Source organism: Pteropus alecto, unplaced genomic scaffold, assembly GCF_000325575.1.
Source record: "Pteropus alecto unplaced genomic scaffold, ASM32557v1 scaffold86, whole genome shotgun sequence".
NCBI classification, from domain to species: Eukaryota; Metazoa; Chordata; class Mammalia; order Chiroptera; family Pteropodidae; genus Pteropus; species Pteropus alecto.
In genome coordinates this window covers 22257716-22283844 of record NW_006442109.1, presented here as the reverse complement: position 1 = coordinate 22283844, position 26129 = coordinate 22257716, and the positions used below count along the sequence as shown (strand labels likewise).

Below are 26129 nucleotides of genomic sequence, written 5' to 3'. Positions count from 1 at the left end.
AATGAGCAACCCAGGATCCTGCAAATTGAGTGTCTTGAGTGTCAGACCCCCAGATAAACAATAAAGATCTTGGTCTGGCCGGCGGTTTGGTGACACTAACATACTAGGATATGTCCGAAAAAAAAAAAAAAACCTTCCAATTCATCTGAAAAAAAGTACTGTTTGTCTGTGGGCAAGGAAAATATGACAACCATCTGTATCACATGAGGCAGCTATGCAGCATCTCATACCAACAGTCCTACTCCTATTGAAAATCCCTTACACATGGGGAATTTTTTGAACTGAGAGAGGTTTCATCTCTTCCTACAGACCTGAGCACAGACATAGCCACTCAACTGGAGGTCAGTCCTGTGACAAAAATCACCCTGAGAGCATTTGGAGGGCTATGACCTTTCCTGGTAATAATTTTACTCCCATATGTTGGGCACAGCGAGAAAAGCCATCCTTTGTGATCATGTACTTTTGCACAGAGATTTACACTCTGTCTACGCTCATGAATGTTATTTCATTTGATCGTCACAGTGAAACTGTGACAGGACCTGAATATACGTATGATACCTCTTTTACATATGGGAAATCTGATTCTCAGAGATTCAGTGTTCTGCTCAAGGGCCACAGAGCTAGTTAATGGAGAAGAACCCAGACCTTTTGATGTTTAAATCTGTGCTATTCCATGTCATCTCCTTGATCCAAAAAATTTTCCCATCTAGAAGCAACTCCAAGCCCTGCATCTATAAAAAATACAAGATAGTACACAGCAATGCTGAACATTGGCTTAAGAGACTTAATGTGTTTCATCCTATGATGAGACATCTGCTGACAGCAATTCCCCTAAGGTACCTGGGTCAGGTAGGAGAAGTTTCCCCATGATGTTTATCCCCCTGCAGTGCCCCATGCTCCACAATGTAGTCCAGGAGATATTGAAAATGAAAATGAATTCAGGAAACTGAAAACTTCTAGATTAAAGATACAGCTATGTATCACTCCTCCTCTTACCCACCCAAACTCTTAATATATATACACATATATTATTTTTTTTTTTTTACATGAAGAGAAAGAAGGGTAGTAAAGCCAAGCATCCTCCACAGGTGCCAGATACTTTACAATCTATAAGAACTTATAGTGACCCGAAGGTTAATAATTGCATCAAGTAAGTGAAACAGTTAAGTATTACACTTAGTATTGTGCTCAGTTCCACGCCATGTCAACCGCCCTCATGTTCTTGAAAAACAGAAATTGCATTGTACAAAGGTGAATTCTCCTTAACCAAAATATTCTCAATATGTTTTTTGCAGAAACTCCTTGGGCACATTGTATATTATATTCAATTTTAATGTTGTTGATTAAAAAGCTGCAATCAATAGCTTTCAGCTAAGTCCTTTGTAGGGAGGGGCAAGTGTTGATCTTGTGTCCCAGCCTACTAAAGAGCCTTTAAGAGATTTTTGTCACTGTGTAGGCATAATCCTCAGAGACCAGGAATGCTGTTCTTAGAAAAAGTCTAACCTAGTAAGACTGGCTCCCTATAATGAAAATGAGAATTGGAATATTGGCCCTTCCCAGATTAAGTTGATTTTGTAATAGCAATTGACTGCTCTCTCCTGATGAACCCAGAGAAATCCCAGGTTGTGTCAAAGCGTTAATGCCTTCAGAGGAAAAAAGGCCTTAACGGCGCTTCTTACAGGAAGAGCTGAATAATTGATCCCAACAGCCATTTAACTAGAGACCTATGGTTTAAAAAGGCTAGCTTTCTTTTGTTCCGTGGAAGGACCTCATTTTTCTGGACACTTGTTCCTTTGCTTTTGTTTTCATTTATACACTTCCACTCCTTTCTTTTTCTTTTCCTTTTTTTTCCACTTTATTTTTCTACCTTTATTTTAAGTTTATTGGGGTAACATTGGTTTATACAATTATATAATTTTCAGGTGTACATTATAATTTGACATCTGTATAGTCTATTGTGTGTTTACCACCCAAAGTCCAGTTTCCTTCAGCTACCATATATTTGATGCCCTTGACCCACTTCGCCCTCCTCCTACCCCCCTATATTTGACCCCCTTTACCCCACCTACCTCCCCCCTCCTCCCCACCTCCTACCCTCTGGTAACCACTAGTCTATAGTCCATGTCCTCCTTTCTTTATATAATACGACATGGACATTATTAGTGCTGATCCACAAATATTTCCAGTTTTTCACCTTCCCAGCACATAGTAGGACTGCACTTATCCTGCCCCTTTGAAATTCAGTGGGACTCCTGATTTAGTCTGTGACATTCAAACAGACAATCATATTGGGAGAAATTTTTCACATTTCCTTTCTCTTTCAACTGGGGAGGCACAGAGACAGAGGCACCCTCAACCCAGTCCTGAGGGAGTATGACACAAATTAGAGCCCCCCAGCAGCTTTGCTGCAGACACATGGCATAAACAAGAAATAAACCTTTTTTGTCTAAACTGCTGAGAATGCTGGGATTGCTTATTGACACAGAATGACCTGGTCTACCCTGATGGACGCAGTAACCATGAAAGGGGAGAAGGACTATGCCATAAGTCGAGGAGCACAGGCCTGGGTTTGAATCTCAGCTTTGCATGTACTATCTGTGAAACCCAGGGAAATAACATTACATCTCAGGGCTTCGGTTTACTCATCTATAAAATAGGGGCATAACTTACTTGTCTTATCTGTTTTATAGGGTTATTATATGGTTCAAATGGGATAATGAAAGTGTGGTGCTGAGCACTGTGACTGGCACATGGAGAGGGCGGAGCAAATGGCAGTGGCTGCACTGGATGACGATGTTGCTCTTCACAATCCTCTTCAGTTTCACCTGGCTCCTATTTTAGGGAGCTGATAGATAAGCCTCATTTACTGTGAAGAAACCTCAGTCGAGAGCACTCTTTACAGGAATATGATAAACACTGGGGTCGGGGGGGGGTGAGGTGCTAAGGGAGTGTATGAGAAGGACTCCAATCCAGCCTAAGAGAATCAGCAAAGATTTTTCAGAGGGGATGCTGGTGTGAGTCATGAAAGGCAACAAAGGAGAGATTGGGGGAGGGACTTCCAGGCAATGGGCACAGCATGTGCAAGAGGTAAGGGCAAGAAAAAAGAGAACTCCAAAAACAGCCAGTTCTTCAATATGAATAAAGTCTAGAGATATGGCTGGGGGTATTGGCAGGGGTGCAGTACATTAGTTACCTCATTAATTATCTGCCTGCACACAATGGACTCTTGTGGGCCAGAAACTAGGTCCCATTTATCCTGCATCCTTAGAGTCTGACACAAATGTGTGGCATACAGTAGGCTCTCAATAAATGTTCACAGAATGTCTGAGGACTAAAACTAAATTTCAGACTACGTAAGCTTAAGTGTGATACCAATTTCTCCTCTTTTTTCTATAAGTTTCCAAACAACACTTTCACTCAGCCCACTTCTCAGACCCAAATAAATACAAGCTAAAAATATAGCCCAGGTCATGAATCATAAATGAGATGGAAAAGCAGTGACTCACAGAAGTTAATCTGCTTCCCAGGAGAGTGTTGCTGGATGTCCTCTACTCTGAAAGGTGAGGCAAAATGCCAGCACCATCATTGTGCAGATAAAGCTAATGCAATTCCCAGGCCTGCCACTAGGTGACCATCTGATGTTCTAAGGCTCCCAATCAGAGAGGCCAAGGACAGCAATTCCGTGTATCCCAACAGAGGCTAACAAGGGTGCTCTGGCTGTGTGCTCAAGAAAATGGCATAGGGCCCTGCCTACTGCTTCAGTGGTCCAACGTGTCCACTGTCTTGTTGACTATGGCCTTAGTTTGGTTTCTACTGTAGCCAAGGCAAAACCTTTGCAGAATGGTTTAGCAGATGACCTATCAATTATACATTGTATCTTTGTCTAATTAAGTTGGAAACTTAATCTAATCTAATAGTGATGGTATGTGTATGGTCTCTCCTGATAACTCATAATACAATTAAAATCCTACATCTTTGCATTTTTATGACCTTATTTCTCAGTTCTGAGCTCCTCAAAAAATATTGAATAAATTATACTCTGCACTCCAAAATAACACAAATCTGACTCAACCTTGAGTACCCAGAACCTAGAGTTTGGGGTTAAATTAAACACTTATTGGAGAAAAAATATGCTCACAAATGAGGGCATCTGCAAGTACTACCACAAGGGAGACAAACTTTAGTAGCTCCATCAAACTCTCTCTTCTATTCCCTTTTCCCCATCCAGCAATGCTTGTACCTATCCCACTTTAGGGATTCAAATACCATTAAATTTTTGCTCCTGCCCTGCCTGTCAAATGAAATCCTGCTCTCAGGGAATAATCTGAAATCTTAGCAGTATATATAAGTAAATTACTATTAAAAACTGGGTACCATTTAATTGTCACTGAAAAAAACCAATTGGAAAAAAGCCAACATTTTTATCATCAGTCACCATGTTTAGTCAAACATGATGTCCCAGTAGGAGTGTCTGTATGATGGAGGTTTCAATTTTCTCAGCTCTCTAGGACTGTAACCATGCCCCGTGTGTGGTCACGTCTAGAGGTCATAGTGGCCCAAGAACCTCATTCACACCACCACTACCCGCTCCAAGCACTGAAGTCTACATGAATGGTCAGTTGTTCTGTTGTGCTGAAACCACAACTTACATTAGTCAGTCTCCCACATGGTGATAAACTGCTGAATGATGCTGTACTGGTTTTCAGCTTTTATGACTTCTCTGAAAGAAGCAGCCAACAATATGCCTTTGCAGAATTGCATCCCAAACATTGCTCATCTCTCATTACACTTCTTTTTACATAAAACACAAGAGTTTTCTATAACTCAAGTCAGTGAATTCTGACTCCTGATAATATGACTGAAAGGATACTAGAGCTCAAAGGGACCTTAGAGATTATCCATTACAACCCTTCTGCTTTTCATGGATAAAAAATTAAGTGGCTTATCTGATGTCACTCAGCATTTAAAGGGCATGCAGAGTAGAGTCGACCAAAAACATAAAACAGAAGTCAGAAATGTACACGGAGAACCAAGGGTATAATATGGTGGAAGACAAGGGCATCATGGGGGAAGAGATTGCTAACCAAATTAAAGGTAGCAGAGAGGACCAATAGGTTAAGGGTCTGGAAAATGTCCACTAGAATTGGCAACTGCTAGCTTTAACTGTTGGCTCTAGTGGAGCAATATCAGTAGAGAAGAGGAGTGGAAGCCGGAGAGCAGGAGATTTAGGATGTGACGTAGTGTAAGAAAGTAAACCAGAGAGCATTGTGCTTTTGTTTTTATTTTTGTTCTGAGAAATTTATATTTTAACAAAAGAGGAAAGATAAGCTAAGAAGAGGAGGTTATTTTAAGGGTGGAACAGACTCGTGTATGTTCATGTGGTAGAAAGGTTGACAATAACAGGAGAAGAGGAGAGAATGGAGAGATCACAGTCCCTGGGGGGGCAGAAATGGACATTATCCATGGAATGTGTATGGCCTGATTCAAATAACTTATTTTAATAATGAGTCAGATTCTCCCAAGTGCCCGAATCAAATAGCTTTTGAAGCTGGAAGACTTTGCCCTTTTCATATGTCTAGATACTAATGGGAAATGCTTAAACATTCTTATAAATAATCAGGACCAAGCCTAATGCTGTGTAAGTGATAACATTGTATTGGGTAGCAGCATAATCCTGTGACTTTGGCAACCACAGGGTTGCTTCAGAATTAAATCACAGAAGCATGGTGACAGGAACTAGAAACGATTGACTAGCTAGTTGATATTTTTTTAAAACCCAAAACACTAGATTCATAAAATCTTTGCAAGGAAGATCTCTAATGTCCTTTAAAATCTATTAGCATAAAGTGGATTACTAGTACTATTATTATTACATTAAGTAATGACTTTCTAGAAGGTAAGTAATCAGAAAGATAGGAATATGAAGTCAGATTCTAGAGGCAGGACAGGCTAATTGGTTATAGCTAACAATGGGAGTCTAGTTCAGGTATGAAATTCTCATAGAAATCAAGAAGCTTCTTTCCTTCCTCAGCCATTGACTACACTCCAAACCTCAACCATTGTCCTGAATACCCCTGATCAATGGTATTCAGTGAGTATACAAATGAAAACCAAGAAGAGTAAGTGACACCACACAGGTGGCTATAGGCCAGCCATTCCCATAATCCCTGAAGAGGGTCTCTGTTCATAGCATCATTTCCTTTAACATCCTTCTAAAATTCCATATCCTCCAGAAAGTCCTCTGATCCTTCCACTGAAGAACTGAGATGAACAATTCAGCCATCACCAAAAATCATCCTTTTCAACAATCTAAGCCTACACACTTGAAGTGGTCCAGGGATGAGCCACCGTAAAGCTTTGCACAGCTCTATGCGTAACATATTTTGATGACCTGCCTGTGTCTCATCCATCTTAAACCATGAGCTCCTAGGAAGCCAGAGTGGAGACTTCCTCTTCCTTTTCCCTCCTATATCTTTTCTGTTTTTCATCTCCTCCATTCTTTCTTACTAACAGAACCCCAGTGTATGCAGCTTTAAAACTACCATTTCCCAGCTTCCCAATGAGATGTAAAAGAATGTCATTGGGTTCAAGAAAAGCTGTTTAAGAGGGCCAACTCAACCTGGAGGCACACGATTTTTGTCATTGACTCTCCTCCTTCCTGCTGCCTGGAAAACAGACATATGGGTGTAGGGGTAGGTGTTCCAGTGGCCCTATTGCAATCTTGAATGAGCATGAGGATGGAAGCCATGTTTTAAGGATGGCCAAACAGAAAGATGTAAGGCATCTCAGTTATTGATGAGACCGTGAGACTACTATGTAGCTCTGGCCTACCTACCTATAGACTTTTTTTTACATGAGTGAAAAAGTAAATCTCTGTCTTGTTTAAAGTTCACTTATCTGAGTCATTGTAAAACCTAATCTGAAGTGACAGAGGCCTTTTAAACCTGTGCTTTGGAAATGGCAGTCGGGGAGTCAGGGCTCCTATGCAGCTTCCTTCCTAGCAAATGAGAGCTCTGTGAAAAGGTTTGGAATGCGAATCAGTTCAGCAGTCCTTAAATATATTTTCCTACATACCAGCAAAAGTAACATTTGAACCGGAAGGCTCATACTTGGCAATGTCAAATGTCCTAAACATGAGAATACAGAAGTAAGGGCTCAAAGAGATTTTTTTAAATTAAGTTGATACTAAAGCCTATGCTTGTGTTTTGTTTTGTTTTGTTTTTCCTTAAAAGAGCACTTCATTCCTTCATTCAGAGACCATTTACTCTTGATTTAGACACTATTGTAACAGGTTGTCCTCTCTCTAGCTCAGAAGCCCAAATTGAAGTTTAGGGTTTTCCTAGCAACAGGCTCACTGTCAAAAGCAAAGAGTAACAGCTGACTGATTGGAAAGAATCCAAAAAACTATAAAAATATAGGCATAAGTTTAAAAAGCTCAGTTATTTAGGGACTCAGAGTTCAAGGGCAACTAACCCATCACACTCATTAGCTTCTGAGAGTATGTCCTGGGTCCCAGCATACCACAATGACTGTTAGAATGAAGGCTCCATTCCCACAAGAAGAAAAAGGAGGCTACATTCCAATCTGTATCCACTCAGAGGTGGTTCTTAGACCCAAGAGAGTTGAAAACAGCTGTCTACACAAAAACTTATACATGAATATTCATAAAAACTAAAAAGTAAAAACAAACCAGACATCTATCAACTGATGAATGGATCAAAAAAAAGTGTGGCATATCCCTACAATGGAATATTATTCAGCCATGAAAAGTAATGAAATGCTGATATATGCTGCAACATGGATGAACCTTAAAAACATTATGCTAAAATGAAAGAAGCCAGATACAAAGGACAACATATCATATGATTCCATTTATATGAAATGTCCCAAACGGGCAAATCCATAGAGTCAGAAAGTAGATTACTGGCTGCCAGAGGGTAGAGTGAAGTGATTGGGAGTGACTGCTAATGGGTATGTGGCTTCTTTTGGGACTGATGAAAATATTCTAAAACTAGATAGTGGCTATGGTTGCACAGTTCTAAGAATATACTTAAAAACACTGAACTGTACATTTAGAGAGTGAATTTTATGGTATGGGAATTATATCTCAATAAAACTGTTACAAAAATAAAGTATAGATCTAGAGAAAAAAATTGGCATTTCCCTCTCAAAAAAAGTTTTTTCAGTTATCAAGCATCTTTGAAGAGAAAGCAGCATATAATCTTCATTATACAGAGGTTTCTATGTAAAATATTTTAAGTTTTAAAAGATTGACTTCTAAAGTGAGAAGCTTCAGTTATCTGAAAAATTCAATGATTTCCTGGTGATGTCAATACCAGTGAGTGTTGACAGCGTCTGAGGTCACCTCATTCATAAGAAACAGCCCCCCTCTTAGCTCACTTAAACAATCAGGTGATGACTCAAAGAGTTTCTGCCCTTTCACTCTTTTCAGAGTTGCTCAGTGTGTGTAGGAAGCATTAACTCACTAGCAAGGGAGCCACATCAAAACCTTTCTGGAAGTCAGCAGGGTATAAATCATAAATAAATATATTATCCATGAGTGTGCATATTATGCTTCCTGGAGGCATCCAGGATCAATACTCACTCCCCGTCAAAACCCAAGGGCCTCCCACAGCAATACCAACATCCTACCTCATCCTTCCTCTTTCTTCTCCCTCTACTCCCTCTCCTCTTCCTTTCCTTTCCTCCTCCCCCTCCTCCTTCTTTTCACAGATAACAGCCTAGTACGGAAATCTGATTCTTACATTTTCTGAAGGGAGATTTGGAAATTTCACCACACATTCCAGGCCAGAATCTCTTTCCTTCGTTTCATGTTGAGGTTTGCTGCCTGGCTCTCTCCTCCTCCTCAGTGATTATCTTCTCTGCTGTCTGTTCAATACATTCTGAACTTCCCTCCACAAAACATTCCTATCACAGAACTAGGCACAGAGATATGGTGCTTGCAATCTCAGCTTTTATTTTCCCAGAACTTTGCAACTTATTACTGCTCGTGATAAAAGATAAAGAACTTAAATTCTGGTATTGAATAAGGGTTTCTTTGTTTTTGAGTGGACAGCTTATAGCTATTTTAGATGGGTTAACATATTTTTTAAAATTTATCTCTGTTTTAAAATTTTTTTTAACATATTTTTCAAAACTCATCTCTGTTTTAAAAAATCTATTTGAAAAAATTGAGAAGAAATACTTGAAATAACTTAGGTCCTGAGAGTCCAGCATTATGCAGACAGGTGTTAGCTCCCATGCACTGTCTATCCATGATGTATATATTGAAGAATAGGGGTGTAGTTAAAGCTACTCTGAAAAGTTTTAGGCATTTATTTCAAACTTTTAGTACTTCTAAGATATTTTATTTTCAAATCAAAAACTCTTCTCGAGTATATCTTTATTTAGCCAGAATAAGAAATGTCATCATTTCAGAAACCAAAAGAACATCATCATAAAAATAGATGAGCCTCTGGTCAGGGTTCTCCTCCATCCTTCCCGCAGGTTCCATTCCTAGTTGAAGTACTAGGCCTCATGTGCTCTCCAGCAAAGCCACACAGATCCATGGGCAGGAGAGAGAGGACCCTGCCTGCCCTGGGATATCCCTCCATGGTCTGTACCTTCTCTCATCTGTACAAGGATAATCATATATAACTAGTTTTGACTTCTAGAAGATGAGTTGAAATTGAATGGTGAAAAAAACCAAGACCCTAAAAAGATGTTGTCCTTTCTAGCCCTAAATAAACTAGTCTGTGTACTAGAATGAACCAGTGGCAGCCAAAAATGCACAACAGAACTTAATTCCACTGTTACTCTCTAATAGAAATACATCAGACAAGAGCATAGGCTTTGCCTTCTAAAATAACACATACACACACACTCCCATGTACAGACCTGCACCCACACACTGGGGTGAATTGTTGCAGGTTGGCTAATCTTAGTTAAGATTCTCTCACTTTTCTTGAGGAAATGGTCTCTTGATGGATCTCAGCATCTCCAGCTACACAATAAGTGGCAGAGCATGTTCCTAGACTGAGCTCCAGGATCCCCGTGTACCGGGAGCATCTACTTCTCAGGAGCCAGACGTGGGGAAGCAGCTGTGTTCGGGAGAGGAGAACAGCTAAGGGACAGAAGACAACAAGCTGAAACAGCACAGGGTATGTGAGGCTCTCCTCCAAGGGCCAGGAAGTCAGGGAGTTGTCTCTTAATAGAGGCAACATGTCCCCTTCCTCTGGGACACTATGCTGCCACTGGGAGATCGGCAGGTACTGACATGAGAGGGTGCCCTGATCTACCAGTCAGAGAGAAAAGAGCATGTTGCAGAACAGCATGCACTGTATGTCTTCATCTGTGTCAACAAGTAAGTTTGTGTGTACATATAAATATGCAATGCTTAGGAAGAAGTGTGAAAGAATGCAAGACAAACTGTTAGTAGTGGCAATTTGCCTTTTACCTTCAGCATTGTTTGAATTTTCCCCCTAATGAATAGTATGTATTACCTTTGACATTTCAGAAAATAGAGACAATGAAGAGAAAAATAGATTAAATAAAAAGAACTTAAAAAGTTAGTCCTCGTTGCTCTTCTTCCCTTATTCTTCTATTTTTAAACAATACAAGTGAGAGAACAATCTCATTCTCAGAAATTCGGCAGCCTTTGCATGCCTAGGAGCGCTGGGTGAATAAAAGTTAAAATATATCCATTTCATCGAGTAAAGTACCTTGGTTTCTGGCAAATAGATATGTAAAACCAAATTGGTTTTTGCTAGGGCCTATTTCTAGTAGTTAATGTTATCGTACCAGAAAAAAATATGTATTTTTTTTTCCAAATGACAAACAAAAGCTCCTGAGAACAAATTATATCTTCCCTTGTAACAAACTTATTCTATTTTTTGTTTGTTTGTTTACAAAAAGCTATGGAGATACAAAAGCACCCTAGGAAATGTAGATTGTTGTTAAGAGAAACAAAAAACAGAGGGTCTTCACTTAGTCTTAAACTAGAAAAAATGTTGGCAACACTGTGGGGAACGCGAACCTCACATGCCTTGGGTTTTTGTTTGTTTGTTTGTTTGTTTGTTTGTTTTTATAAAGAGAGAGGCTTTGGGTCATAGGCAAGATTCTAAATTTAAACCTCCATCCCAGAGATACTCTTCTAGTTGCTGATTCAGTTTCATCTGAAAACCCAGTCTTGGATAGGATTCTGCAGGGCAGTCAGGATATCTGCCGTGGTTTTTACTTTCTCATTTGCCTTGGGACTCTCTATATATCACTTTCCCCAGACAGAAGCTGTTGGAGAGTAAGTACAAGAGTATTCATTCAATGCTGTCTGCCCTTTGGGTGAGATGTTGTCAAGTTTAGCAGGGAAAAAATCTAGAATGTAAAACATGTTACAACAATACGACAAAGCATTTATATGTGATAAATGCATTGTGAGACACAGCAAACCAAATTGCTGAATTGTGAACACACAATACTACAATAAAACTCTACTAATTGGCTGCCACTTAACCAACTTGCTAAGCAGGCAGGCTACTGGAATTTCTATACCTTCTGCTGCCACCATTTAAATTGTGGACTTACCCCATTCTATTTGTGCCACACCTGTATATGGCAATTGTAATTGCTACTGAAATCACATTATTTAAATAGATATTAAACAAACTGATAAAAAAAAAATGAGTGTGGATTTTTTTAAAGGTACTCATTTCTATGACAATTAAGCCAAAAGTCTTGGAAAGACTTTATGAAGGCAAATTCTTTTAAAAATAATGTTAGATATGAATAAATCTAAAAGATTTAAAAAATAAAACTGATTCTGCACTCAGATTGCTTTGAAGATGTCTCAAAGAGCTCATCTCACTTTAAAGAAAATAAAAGGAGGAATGTAGATGAAAACTATGGGTAGAATTTATGCAATAATGATGAAAGGGAACATTAATCATTGCATCTATAAAACTTAAAGGCCTTGACTCTACAACACAAAAGCAATTTATATAAAATTTCACTTGTGTCAAAAGAATATATGAAACATTTTCATCAGAGGAGAAGCCTTTTACTATATAAGATTAAGAAACACTCTATTTTTGACCAGTCTCAAAAATCACCTAAAATCTCTCTCCCTTAATGGAACAACTGTTAGATAAGAATGTCCAATCCTTTGGCTTAATCCACAAAGTGCAAATCAGTCCTGAGGCTCTCCCCAACTCTGCCTGCCTGCTGGACACCACCCTCTCTTCTAGATGACTCTCTGTGACTTCAAGCTCAATATATTGGAAATCAAACTTCTTACTTTCCCTCTCAACACTTATCCTCCTGTGGTCCTTCATGTCTTTTACTAGCATGTTCCCATCCCACCCCAGATCTTTAACCTCAAAACCTGAGGCAGGTTGGATTAGAATCTGTCCTCTTTCTTTGCCCTCTTCATCAAATTTCTCTTCCATAATATCTCTACCAGTGTTGAACTTCACTCCATCAAGACCCTAATATAGACACTTCTCACTTTGACCATTGCTGTAATAGCCTCTGAAAGGGATTCCCCTCCTCCAGTTACTCCCTTCTTTAGCCCTAATGAATCCCAATGCTTCTGCTCAAACATCCAACTTGATATTTAAGGCCTGCTATGATCTGGCTCAAATCTTAGTTTATTATCCACTAGTCTTTTCCAAGCAGCTTCTACTTTAACCAAGCTAAAATCAGTGCTAAAATCAGTTATGTATAACCCATATTTCCTTATCAATGTCCCCTCCATTTGGAATACCCTTTTAAAAATATATATTTCCTGTGGTTAAATGTCTCTCCATTCTTAGGGACCATCTCAGATGCCATAATCTGCCCCGGAAGCCTTTCTTTTCTGACCACCCAGCTAGAAGCTGTCTCTGCCTCTTAGAGTTCATTACACTGATGTATTTGACTATTTTCTTTAGGTATATATAACTTAATACCTTGTATTATGATTATTCACCTCCTAGTTTAAACTGAAAGCTATAACAGCAAAGTTTCACAAAGTGTGTTTCACGAAATAATAGTTCTATAAGAAGCTGAACAATAAGTTTGAAAATGCTGCCTACTATGGTCCCCACCTCAGGAATTTCAGTGGGGATGGAGAAAAGTGAATATGTATAAGATATGTCATAAAGGTGGTATTGACAAGACTTAATAACTGAGGGCTGTGTAGTCTAGAATTACTTTTGGATTTCTGACTTGAACAGTTGGGAGATGCCACTCACTGAGAGAGCAGGAAGTGTGAAGAGATGTCAATAGCCAATGATGCGTGGTTTGCAAGTTGATTTAATATCATAGTGGAGAGTGGCAGTAAGAAGATCAATGGCCAAACCCATATCTCTTTCTCAGTTCTCCTCTTCCTTGAATGCTCCATGGTTCTCACATTGTTTTGTCTAACCTCTTTTTCCAATCCATAGATGATCCTGTCCTCTCTCCATCTTGCTCTTCACACTGCTAGTTCTGTCACCGATGCCTTTCCTTCCTATCTCCACAGAATACCTAAATGTGCCACTCTCAAAGCTGTCTTCTCTTCCTGCTCTGTGCCTTCCCTCTGGTAGCCTTGTCCATTCCCTGAGTCTTGATGACAACAGCAACAAAAAATAATTTCTTCTCAATCCTAACTATTCTATTTTCTGCTGGAGAGTCCCACCTGATGCTTTGAGGTCACCCTGAATTCAGCACATGCAAAATGGAACTAACCCCCAAACCCTTCCTGCTTCCTCTCGTCTTCTAGTGGGTCTCACATCTCTCATTTCTATTGCCACTGCCTTTGTTCCCATACTGCTTTTCACTTGGGATCCCTTTCTCCAGTCACCCTCCTTTTGTATCCTCTCTGAGTGCTGCAGCCCATGTAATCTTTCTGAAACATACTTCTGATTTTGTCATTCTCCTATTTAAAAAACATTCTATGGTTTTCTGTTGGAAAACCCAACTTTTCAGACACTATACAACTCTGCTATAGCATCAGTCCATCTTATTTTCCCTCTGATCTCCTACATATATCTCATGTTCTCTCCAACCAAATCAAATTACTCCCCATTCGCCAAATGCATCCTCTACTTTCCCACCTCCATGCCTTGACTCCTGCCATTCTCTTTGCCCAGAATGCTCTTCCTCCATCTGTGCCTATGGAAACTCCACCCATTTCTCAAGACTCAATTAAGATGCCTTTTTCTTCATGAAATCTTCTCTAATTATCTAAAATGGAAGGAGTCACCTTTCCTCCTCGAACTCATACATGCTTTAGCTGAATCACTTTGTTGTCCTTTATTATACACTGCTTTATATTACAGTAATTTGTGTGGACATCTTTGTTCTCCTTGCATAGTATAACCTCCTGATGCAAGAATTATGTCATATTCACAAAAGGTAGTTTAAGAGCGCCGGCCTGGGAGTCAGTAGACCTGAATTTTAGTCCTTTCCCTGCGGCTGATGAGCCCTGTGACCTTGGAGAGCTTAACTGACTATGAAATAGAACTTTGTAGTCTAATGTATCAGTCTGAGTCCTGAGTCCAGGGTTAAAGGAACCATGCTGAAAGGGAGGAGGGGGAGGGGTTAATGTCTTTCAAGGACCTAGAGTTGGCAATGGTAAAAAAAATAATAACTCTGAATTATACATTTCACCATTTCCTAATGAATGATTTATGTAAATTATTATGATGACACCAAAGGAAAAAATCCAATTTCTGAGGTTGTCCTTATAGCATTTGGGAGTTTTCCTCATGTTGCCTGCTCTCTGACTCTAACTAAAGAAAGTTTCCAACACCAAGACAGGCTCTGTTCTTAAAATATACTTGTAAGTTACTTGTTAAAACTCTTAATGCATTTTCCTAAGGGAATGAAGGTACCGATAATGGTAGGGTACCATGGTTAGGATACCAAGCTAGCCTGTAAACAGCATTTAGCCCATAGTGCACCTGAGTTATGGTCGAATCTGCTGCTAACATGGACATACCTGATCTACAAGTGAGTCATAGCAAAAATGTATGGCTGATTTGCCATACACTCATTCCCATCACTTGAAATCCTGATGTGGAAGCCAGAGGAATATTGTTTGGGTGGGTGTGAGAGAGTGAACTATAATGTTTAGAGGATCTGTAGATTTAAAGAGAAAGAAGAAAACAAGAAAATTGGAAGTAGCTTAGGTTAGATTTTTCAGGAGCCAAACAATTAATCAATTATTTATTCTTCCATTCGCTATTACCAGTGAATGCACATCCCAGGTTTATGCACTTTATCCCACAAACTCAATGTTTCTCAGACTCATTATTATTGACACGTCGGGCCTGAGAATTTTGTGTTGCAGGGCTGTCCTGTGCACTGTAGGATGTCTAACTGTATCCCTGGCCTCTAGTCACTAAAGGCCAGTAGCACACACACACACACACACACACACACACACACACACACACCCACACACCCCAGTTATGATGACCAAAAATGTCTCCAGGCATTTCCAAATGTCCCAAGGGCAAAATCATCTCTGGCTGAGAACCACTACACTAACTAGACTCAGCAGAGGTTCCCAATTTTCTGTGCATCAGAATCACATAGGGAGCTTGTTTTAAAAAAAAAAAAAAAACAACTGCAAGTCTCTGGGTGTGAGTCAGAGATTCTGATCCAGTAAGTCTAGGATGAGGGCTGGAAATCTGCATTTTTCACAAGCATTTTTAACTGATAATAGGCAGCCCTTGGCAAACTTTGGGTAATACTACAATGAAGATTCAAAGAAGTAAATAAGTATTTTTTCAAAAGCAAATATCTTTTACTCTGCTGCACTGAGGGAAGAGGAAGACTAACTTGTGAAGAAATAGTAGGCAACCTTAGGAGGGCAGGCTTGCTCTGGGGAGTACCACGGGAAAGGTTTAGGGAAGAAAGTTCCAGTAGGGTGGCACTGCTGCCCAGGAGAAAGGATGCCAAAGGCACAAATGAACAACAAAAATCACATTTAGTCTACGGCAAATGGTTTTTGCCTGAAGCCACTCCTGGATCTTTGAAAGCTGGTTCTTCACCTGGGACCTACTATGTGAAAGGCTAAGCTTTTTACATATATTTTCTCATTTAATCCTCTCTCTAACTGTATACGAAAGCTTTCAACTTTTAACATTATTTCTCTGGGAAAATTCATGGTCACCGAAAACCGACGTATAAACTAACCTTTGACCCACCACCTCTTCACAAAAGAGGGATGGCCTGTACCTGTCCTGGAGTTCTGCTACCCTTAAAACCCTAGCAACTATGTCAGGATGAGAAAAGGCTCTCTGAGTTGAGAAGGCAGGATCCCTGCTCTGTGAGTCTCATCCAGCCCCCAGGACCCTGTCCTTCTGTATAAAAGAAAGAAGTCCTGGTATGTTGCCCAAGAAGATGACAATCTCAGCTTCTCTCTCAGGTATTCTGAATTAGAAAATAAAAGACAAAGGGGTTAGAAATTTCTTCTCATTCTAAAGCCATAGGTGGGTGTCCAAACCCAGCCACCTTGGGAATAGACAGGAGATGTAAGTAAATGAAACTAGGTGGGGCTGAGGCTCAGTATCCAGTTCTGGCTATCTGCTGACTTATGGGGTGGCTGCTGGTGTTGCCAGTTCTTCTGAGAAGCCAGAAATCCAGAGTTTTATATGGAATCTCTTGGTTTTAAAATGTTGGCAACTAATTCAAAACAATTATTTTTCTAATTTAACCAAACTAAACATGTCACTAAGCTGCTGGTTTTATGATCTCTATGTTCTAGATCCTTTTGTGAGTGGGATTCTGCCTATGCTATGCATTCTTTCCTCTCTCTTTCTCTCTCCCGTCCCTCTCTCTCTCCCTCTCAATCCCATCGACCTCCCATAAGCAATATAATTTCCAACTCCTCCCTAGAACTATGCTTTTCATGACATTTCTTGTACAACTCCTGCCTTTTACCTCATTTTCCTTCAGAAATTTGGCTGCCAGTGTTGGACCCTGACCAAACTTCATTCCATCTTTCCCCGGCCTTAGATGTCTCCATAGGTTGGCTGTCATTTCCTTTATGTTCTTCTGCTGTGTCCTCCCTCATCATCACCCCCTTTGGTTGCTGGTTGCTTCTGGATTTCACATTAATGTGCTTAAGCCATCTGTTCTTCCTGTCCTTCAGGGGCAGGAAATGGGAAGACGATGGCTAGTTGACATTGGTAGGTCTCTGAGCATTATGAACTCTCGACCTGCATCCTGGCTAGGCCCCAGGGAAGTGGCCGGGCTTCCCAAGTAATGGCTGGAGGGGCAGCCAACCAGGCTAGATTCTCAGCAAGGAACTCCCCAAATGGGTAGAGAGTCCAGTGTGAAAATGGAGGCCCAGACATAGGGGTATCTCCTGTCTTTAAGGAACTATCAAGATCCTAAAAAATGAACTGAAAGTCAGAGGCCTTTACACCATTTAAGGACACAAAACAAGCCCCCCAGTTTACTCTGTGATTCTGGTTAGAGGTTGGGGGACGAATAATGACCAAAACTGAAATTATTGCCAGCCAAGCAGAAAAGGACTTGGTATGGATTTCATGTGATTTAAAAAATATGCTTTTCATGACATTTCTTGTACACCTGAGATTATGATTGCAAATTTGTACTTACTCATCATCATTGCTACGATAGCAATAAATTTCATATGATCTCTACCAATGTTCTCAATTAAAAATCCAGTTTTCTGATGCCTCTCAACTTTTCCAGACACCGCCTTACAAAACTCTCCTGTTTCAGATGCAATCTTTTCATGTAATGGCCCTTTGTAGGCAGCACCGAGCCTGTATATTTTGGTCAACATGATCTTGATATGTCAGTGCAAATCTGACCAGAGCCTCCTGAGCTCCAAAGCTTATATCTTTTAGAAGAAGGGAAGAAACCCCACCTATCTCATATTCCTATTGCTGGTTAGAAAGGGTGTGTGGAGTCGCCTTGCCTCGTGAACTGTGTGAATTTAGATCACTCTCCTCATGACGGAACTGTCATGTTGGGAATTGTCATATTGGGAAACAGAGGTGATTTGAATCAATCCATGTGATGACATGATATTGGCTTCAAAGTGATATGACAATAGAAGTGAGAGGAAAAATTATATTAGGGAAATGATTCCAAAGAGTTGTGAAAGATAAATGAAATGGGACCAAACCACACATATTGCACAAGTCCTTGTCCAGCATGGACATGTTGCCTTCCACAGGAACCTCCATAATAGGATGGAATTGGCAAAGCCAATGCATTTTAGGCTCCTTGCCACTCCTCCCTGCCCTCCTTTTCCTTCTCGCTGCTTTTTAAAGATAATTTTCCTATTAGAAAAAGTTTTCACTCTGCTCTTTAAAAAAAGCGCACACAGCATTTTAATCGAGTAGACACATTGGGCACAGCACATTTAGTTTGGAGAGTGAGGGAAGGCGAAGCAAGATAGGGGTAGAAAATAAAGTGTTGTACGCGGAATCGGGAGTTCTTGTTTGGGCTCCACCACGGAGTTGCTGTGTGGCATGAGGCAAGTCGCTTCACATCTCTGAGCCTCTGTTTCCTCACCTGTAAATAAGGTTTTGAACTTGGTGATCTCTATGACTCTTTCTTCCAGTTAACGCTTTAGTGGCCAAGGGTCAAGGACTGGACAGATCAAGTCGCGTGTGAGGGTTTAAAGGGAATAACAGAAACGACAGATCAAATCTTCCTAAGTGCTAGCAGCATCTACTTCTACATCTACTCCAAGAAAGAAACAGAAAGGGAAATATAATATCTTCAATACTAACTATTTCCTCCAACCTGTTCTACCTTCTTTTTAACCACCAATAACAGAAAAGAGGAAAATCAGCAGAGGCAGAAAGTCATCTCTGTTGGCTGTGAGTACCTGACCCACACCACTCAGATCTACCTTTATTTTGCATAAAACACGGAACTGTGTCTTCAGGGGTTTCCTAGAGTTACAAATCTCTCTCTTTCAAACTTAGAGTTACTAGACTGTCTATGTTTGCGGCAGGGCCATTTTCTCTTAGTACTTTGTCCATAGAGAACAGAGATGGGTTAACTCCTGCTGCTTCTAAAGTCCTCAGGTTGGATACCAAGCCCTGATCTGGCCTGTCTGCCTGGATGACATGAGTTATGCCATGTTCTCAGGGTCCCAGCCACCATCATTCACCCCTGGCCTGCCCCCTGGACCAGCCCACCCCTGCCCCTTCCTAGAATCCTACATTCAGATGCCATTCACAATCTGACTCCTTTCTCAACATCTCTCTAAAGTGGACCACCTACACCCATGCCCATATAACGCACCCCTGATGCTTTACTGGTGAAGCCAGCTCAGTGTTAGTACAAGGGTACTAAGGACATTCCTTCTCCTCTCAATTAACACAAAGATGTTAAACATTGTTTCCTTCAAGAAACTGTCTTGAATCTGTTTTCTAACCAAAAGAGATCCTAAGAGAAGGAGATTTAAGGCCAGTGGGAAAGGAAACCAGGAGTCTCAGGATCTTAGCATTTTCTTCAACCTTCTCATTTCCAATAGGAGAAAATGATGCTCAGAGAGGTAAGGAGACTCCCCCAAGGTCACAAAGCTGTTTAATTTAGGAGTCATTACTTTAACCCAGATCTTATAACTCCTAGACTTGTGCTTTCCTGTGGAAAAGATACGTGGAGCAGACAGAACATTGCATTTCCACGAACCACATCTAATCTAGACAATAGACAACAGTAATCTATTGGCTCAGTATTAAGATACAACATTAGACATGGGAAAATAGACAGTAAGAGCATACTGTGAGATTTACAAAGTAAGTAAAGAAAATCTCTCAACACAAATTCGTATTTGCTCAAAAAGCTGATGAGCCCAGTATCCAAGAATATTTGTGTGAGCAAACACATTGCAATAAATGGTCTTAGGGACTGTTATGGCTTGAATTACATCACCCAAGAAGGCTAAGTTGAGGTGTTAACCCCCAGAACCTAGGAACGTGACCTTATTTGAAATTTGAGTCTTTGCAGATATTATCAAGTTAAGATGTGGTCATGCTGGATTAATATGGGCCCTAATCCAATGACTGCTGTCCTTAAAAGAAGAGGAACATTTGAACATGGACACACAGGATTGGAAGCTATGTGAAGATGGAGGCAGAGATTAGAGTGATGCATATCTACTAGCCAAGGAATGACAAGGACTGCTGGCCCCCACCAGAAGCTAGAAGAGGCAAAAAAGATCCTCTCCTAGAACCTTCAGAGAGAGCATGGCCCTGCTGATACCTTGATTTCAGAGTTCTAAGTCTCCAGAATTGCAAGATAATAAATTTCTGTTGAATTCCAGTTTGTGATATTTGTTACAGCAGCCCTAAGAAACTAATACAATCTGGGGAGGTGGTTGGGCTGGGTTGGGCTGGAGTGAGGAGATCAAATCATGCAAATGAATAAACACAGTGAGTTATATGGGTTGGTCCCATAATAAAGTTATACTACACAGTGTGGTCCTTCATGTACACTATTCACAAACTTTAAGGATGACCTGTATTGATCAGAGGTAGGGAGAGGGGGTGGGACAAAGATGAGCACTGGAAACAGACAAATCTGGATTTGAATCCTGTCTGCTATGTAGGTTGTAAAGTGTAGGGTAGATATCATACTTTTGGGATCTCAGTGTCCTCACTTAGAGAACACAGCTTTCCTCAACAGGTAAAAGTGAGAGTTGGGCTTACCTGTAGGAGCTCTGTCAGGGTTAGCTTCTGTGCCTCCTCTACTTTATTTAGTCTTTGAACTAAGTTGTAGGCAATTTGGAGGTTAGGGTTGGAAAAGGAAACTAACAGTTTAACACTTCCATGGGGAGACAGGAGCCTAGAGTCATTAAATGCTGGTGTGGGGAGGAGGGGACACCTCCAAGGCCATACAGATGAATCCTCTCATTTTAGAGATGAGCACAATGGTCATGTTTTGTATTTTTCACACTCACTACAGATTATGTGGGGCACCTGGGAGACCTCTAAGTAAATGTCTGTTGACAGGCAAAATGATTTGGGAAGACCTCATAAAAAAATGAGACTTAATCTTGTGGTGGAAACAAATGTCACCATTTGGCACTGTTTAACAGACTTCGCTCACCTCACTACTTGCTCAGATCAGATCTGGCTGTCCATTTCTGGCTCAGTATCTCTCAAAGAATGATTTGCCAGCCCACCTATCTGAAGAGACCTTTAGGGGATTTATGGACTGAGCTTAAGTAAAAGTTAGTCAAAAATAGGTGTTCAGGATTCACAAAGTATTTTCAGCTGTATAATTGATTCTATATCATAAGACCAAAAGAAGAGTCATTTTAAAAAATATTTAACTCAAAGTCAACTCTAACTTAGAAAAGATAGCAAATATATTTCTTGTTATAAAGATAAAACATGCAGGAAAACAAAATAAAGAGTAGCTGTAACTATGCTAATTTTTACCCAAAAGGAATACAATACCCTCTATCTCCACCCAAGCAATTGCCATTCTTACTTCCTCTGCTTTATTGATCTTCCTAGCACTTATTACATGCAACATATCATATTGACTTGTCTATTCAATCAGGGCCTGTCTCCACTCACTAGAATGTAAGTTCTACCAGGGCTCAGACCTGGTCTCTTTTACTCACTGATGTATCCTCAGGGCTGGAACAGTTCCTGTCTCATAATTGGCTCACAATACATATTTGTTGAATAAATGAGTGAATGAATAAACAAAGAAGTTTGGGCGGAGAGCAGTCACATGAAATGGATAAGGAAGCGAAATCTGTGGCTGCCTTTTGCCTACAAAATTTGCTCCTACATCCACTAGCCAATAAAAAAATCTGTCACTTCTCTGCTCTGATTCTATCTTCACCAAGTAACCTTCCATTTAAATCTTCCTATGTGCATTTTCCTACACATAGAAGTACAAGGACAGCAATTTTGGTTCACTTGGTCTGTAAATTAATAGGTGTCATTTCATTTTTAAAAATTGATTCACATCTCAAAGAACTATGAGAAAAAGAATCTCAATCAGGATGAAACCTGTGGTAAAAAGAGCAAACACTGGCACGCAGGGAACTTGAGTTCTAGATCTAACTCTCCTTTTAACTCTCCTGTGTGGCCTAAAAAAAATCACTTCTCTGGGCTTTATAGTTTCCCCCTGGGGTACTGAACTTGATAACTTCTGAGTCTCTTTCGTCTTTCAAAGTTAGGATTCTATAGAAATTACTAAAATAGGCTCTTCCATGTATTTTGACTTTCTAACAGAGGTGTTAACTCGTGGCCTGCGTCACTGTCTATTAGTAAAATAGTGTGGTCCACTTGGGCCATAGGTCAACACTTTTCCCGGGGTCAGTTATTATTGCCAGGAAAAGACAGATGGTGTCCTCATTAAAAATCTAAAATGCTAGTGGAGGCACTCCCCAGAGAAAAGAGAGATTACGCATCTCCCTTTTCACATTTAATATTGTACAGGTGCGTGGGGGTGGGGAGGCGGAAGGAGGTACAAGAGGGAAGGAAAAGCAAGACAGGGTAGAAGATGTCTAGGTAATGGGAAGGCAGGTGCAGAGACCATGGGTGTGGAGAGTCACTTGTTTTCCCATTAGGGCCTGGCAGACATTTAAACTCAACAAACGAGAATGTGTCCATGAATTTTTAGTAGATACATGAAACTTTTCTATTACGAGCCATGTCACTGTGGAGGAGGGCAGGAGCTGAGTGTCCCATAAATTTATCTTCCTTACAGATTTTAGTTATCCATTTGCCAAGGCTGCCCCAAGCCTACTCTTTTTGTAACTCTTCTAATATTCATTATGTGGCCTTTCTAGAGATCTCAATTGACTATTTGTAATACAGTTATTGGGCTAGCTCTCATATTTATACCTTCAGATTAGACTTCTCACCTGAATGCTAGTCTAATGTGACTGCCTATCTACAAATAAGTACCTCTTAGATATCATTACTTTCAATGTAACATATTGAAAACAAACTTAGCATGAGTCTCCCTTCCTAACTCACACAGTTTCTATCACTGACATCACTAATCCCATTCCAAGGCTTAAATTTGAAGTTATTTTTTTACTCCTCACAACCCTTCATCAATTGTCATCCACACCTTCCATAAATAGTAACAAACTCGCCAATCTACCCACTCCTCAATAAATGATGACTATTCTGTTATTTGTATTATGACCTAAAATGAGCTGATCAATCACCCAAAACTGTTGAGTCTCTTACATTCAACTCCTTTCTTTCATCTCCACTTTCATCCCTGTTTTCATCCCTCTTGCCTAAACTTCCAGAACATATTTCTTACTGGCCTTCCAGTCTCTAATTTTTCCCTCCTTTGATCCATCTTAAATCCACAGATTGATCTTTTTGAAATCGCTTTCATCAAGTCATAGTTTGCCTACACACCTAAACAAGGAGAGATCTTGTTTGCCAATCGATGTTCGAAAATTCCTCATTTAGCATTTAAGAGCTTTGGTCAACTGCCCCCTCCTCCCCAAGCTACCCACGATGTATGTTCATCTTATTCGACTCATATTTGTTTGAAGACCAACTATGTACCAGCCACTCTCTCTATGACCCACTAGCTTCCAGCATTCCCCTTCCTCCTTATATGATGCTCTCCTGCAGCCACCACAGTGATTACTGCCTTTGGGACTCTGCTTGTATTCTTGCCCTGCCAGGAATCTCTTCCTTTCTGCAAAACCAGATCTGCTATCTCTTCCAAGATGTACCTTCTCCTGAAGGTTGCCCATGTGAATGAATCCCAGACCACAACCACCTTTTCCTTTTCCTGAATTCCCTCTGCATCCTCACACTGGTTACCTATTGCTAAGTACATTTCTCTTATTATTTCCCATGCATTCATTGGTCTCCCAGATTGAAATGTGAGCTCCAGAAGGGCAAGAGCCAAATTTTATTTTCTTCTTTTACCCAGATCTGGAATGAACAAGGATCTTGATTTTGCACGAAGCTCATGGACAAGGCCCACTTGTTGCAGTGTAGGCAACAAAGGCAAAATGCACACCAGAGACCTAAGACTAGCTCTTCATACAAGGCTAGAGACTCAGCCATGTTTCGAGAAGTGTGTTAAATGCTGAATTAAATTTTTAAAATTCGAGTTCCTTACATACTACGTATTCCTGTATCACAAAAATGTCTACTGAAACACAATGGCTGGTAAAACCTACTGGGTCTCAATCACTAATCGGATTTGAAATACTTGATTCTTCTTGGCCAGAATGCTAGGTTCAGTAGGGACAAGAAGGCGCCATTTCAGCTGTCCCTATCAGAAGTTGCCCCTACACCTGGCAACTACCTACAAGTTAGCACCAGTTCATGCCCTTGAAGCAAAACTCCAGTACAAGCCAGACATTTGCAGGGAAACCTGTAAGCCCAGCTCCCCTCCTCCTCTTGGTCCAGTTGCAACGTCTTGTCCAAACCTAGACCACAGCCAGGTGAAGTGCAGTCCCTTGCAGAAAGCATCGAAGATGCCCCTTTGCCCAGTTCTTAGGAGTGCAGAAAGGGAAATGGACTTACCCTCACATAATAGTTCATGCCCATCCCCAACAGGTGCTGCAGAAAGTTCCTGTCCTGCCTGTTCCCTGGGGTTGGCTCCCCAGGGCCAGGAAGAGGGCAGACATCGGGAGTTAAGGCGGTCGGCCTGTGCCCAACCACGTCCTGCTGCGACGGAGGCGCAGATCCGGCCCTATTTTGACTGGGTTCTGGGGAAGCCCGGTTACTGGGAGCCAGATCCTGGCTTTCCTGGAGCTTCAGCCGAGGCACCTCTTTGGTACCCAAGCAAAAGTTTTTCAGACTCAGCAAGGTGGCTGGGTTGGCTAGCTTCACGCTGGCCATGCGCGGGATCAAGGTGCACAGTGGGGTAGGGCTCTCCTGGGACGCCAAGGTGGCATCTTCAGCCGGCAAGTGAGGAGCCAGGGCGGGGTAGGGAGGCTGCGGCGAGCTCTTGTTCCCGACGGAGCCTCCAGGGCTGCCTTCGTCCAAGGACGTGATGGACTCATTCCGAAAGCGGCTGTACTTGGCCCTGTGCAGCATCCCGGGGTGCCCGAAGAGTCCTACATACAGCACGAGTCCTGCCAAGCTGTCCTGACTGCGTTCTCGCATAGCCTTGGCAGTGCTGAAACAGGATATTGTTGCATAAATCGCCTCGTCGTCTGCTGGATAAACGGTACGGAAAACAAATGCCTCAACCCCCCCATGCAACTCGCGGCGGCCACCTCTCCAGCTCTGCTCCAGGGCCCTTTGGGGTGTCAGCCCAGGGGAAAAACGCCTCCCCAGCTGATTTCAGTCCCTCCCTGGCCCAAGCGGAGGCACCCGATGTTCTCGCCTTGGATTCCTTGCTGGGAAATCTTGGGTCCAGGCTCGCGGCGGCGGGGATCTCTCATGGCCAACTCTTACGCACAGAACCGGGCCGAGCACCCGCCAGCCGGTCCCGCCGCATCGCCAGCGGTACAGGAGCCTTACAGAATATTTAGCGCCCCCACCCCACCCCCAGCCTCCCCTCTGCACACAGGAACTTTCAAACCTGCTCCCTCCGGTTCCCACAGGGCGGGGCAATGACTGAACTATTAACCCTTTATTTGTTCCAGTGATTATTCATTTAAAAAATGAAAAAAAAGGAAAGGTATATATGAGCCGAAGGCCCTTCTGCCCGAGTTCGTTGATTCTGATAGCTGAGCTCTCTTGGACGATCTTGTCTTGCATCCCGTCTGGGCCACAAGCGAGGAATACTAGTGACCGGAGCTGCTCAGCATTATTTCACAGACTTGAGATCCCTCGGTGTTCCTCGGGTCCCCTAGCAGCCTGCCCACCCCGCGCTCTGAGCTTCCCAATCTCCCGCACTGTCTTGAGCTTTTTTCAGGAGCGCATTGGCAGCAGAAGGCTGAGATGTGCAGGATGATACCAGTGTTGAAATTTTTATGAATGAACTTTGCTGAATGAATTTCTCTCTATGTGTGCAAGCTAATAAATCTGTGAATGAAGCTGAGAATAGCTGTAATTGACTGATGGTCTCAGGGGTGCTCGATTTTTTATCCAATCGTGAGGCAGATTGGTGACTCATGCACCATAAATATACTAAGCTAGTAGCCAGGAGAAATAAAGCTAGCGGGAGAGGAGGGAGAGATTTTATTTTGTGATATCTGATGAAAGGGTTAA

At 41.3% G+C, this 26129-nt stretch overlaps 1 protein-coding gene across 1 annotated transcript in view; it reads right to left on the bottom strand.

The window, feature by feature from the left end:
* SHC4 (SHC adaptor protein 4) overlaps nucleotides 1-25470 on the bottom strand; it is a 109392-nt gene extending 83922 nt beyond the window's left edge. Inside the window, exon 1 of the mRNA XM_006920385.2 lies at nucleotides 24492-25470. Within this exon, the coding sequence (XP_006920447.1) occupies nucleotides 24492-25076 (585 nt within the window). The 5' untranslated portion in view covers nucleotides 25077-25470. The remainder of the gene's footprint in view (nucleotides 1-24491) is intronic.
* Between the last annotated feature and the right edge of the window lie 659 nt (nucleotides 25471-26129).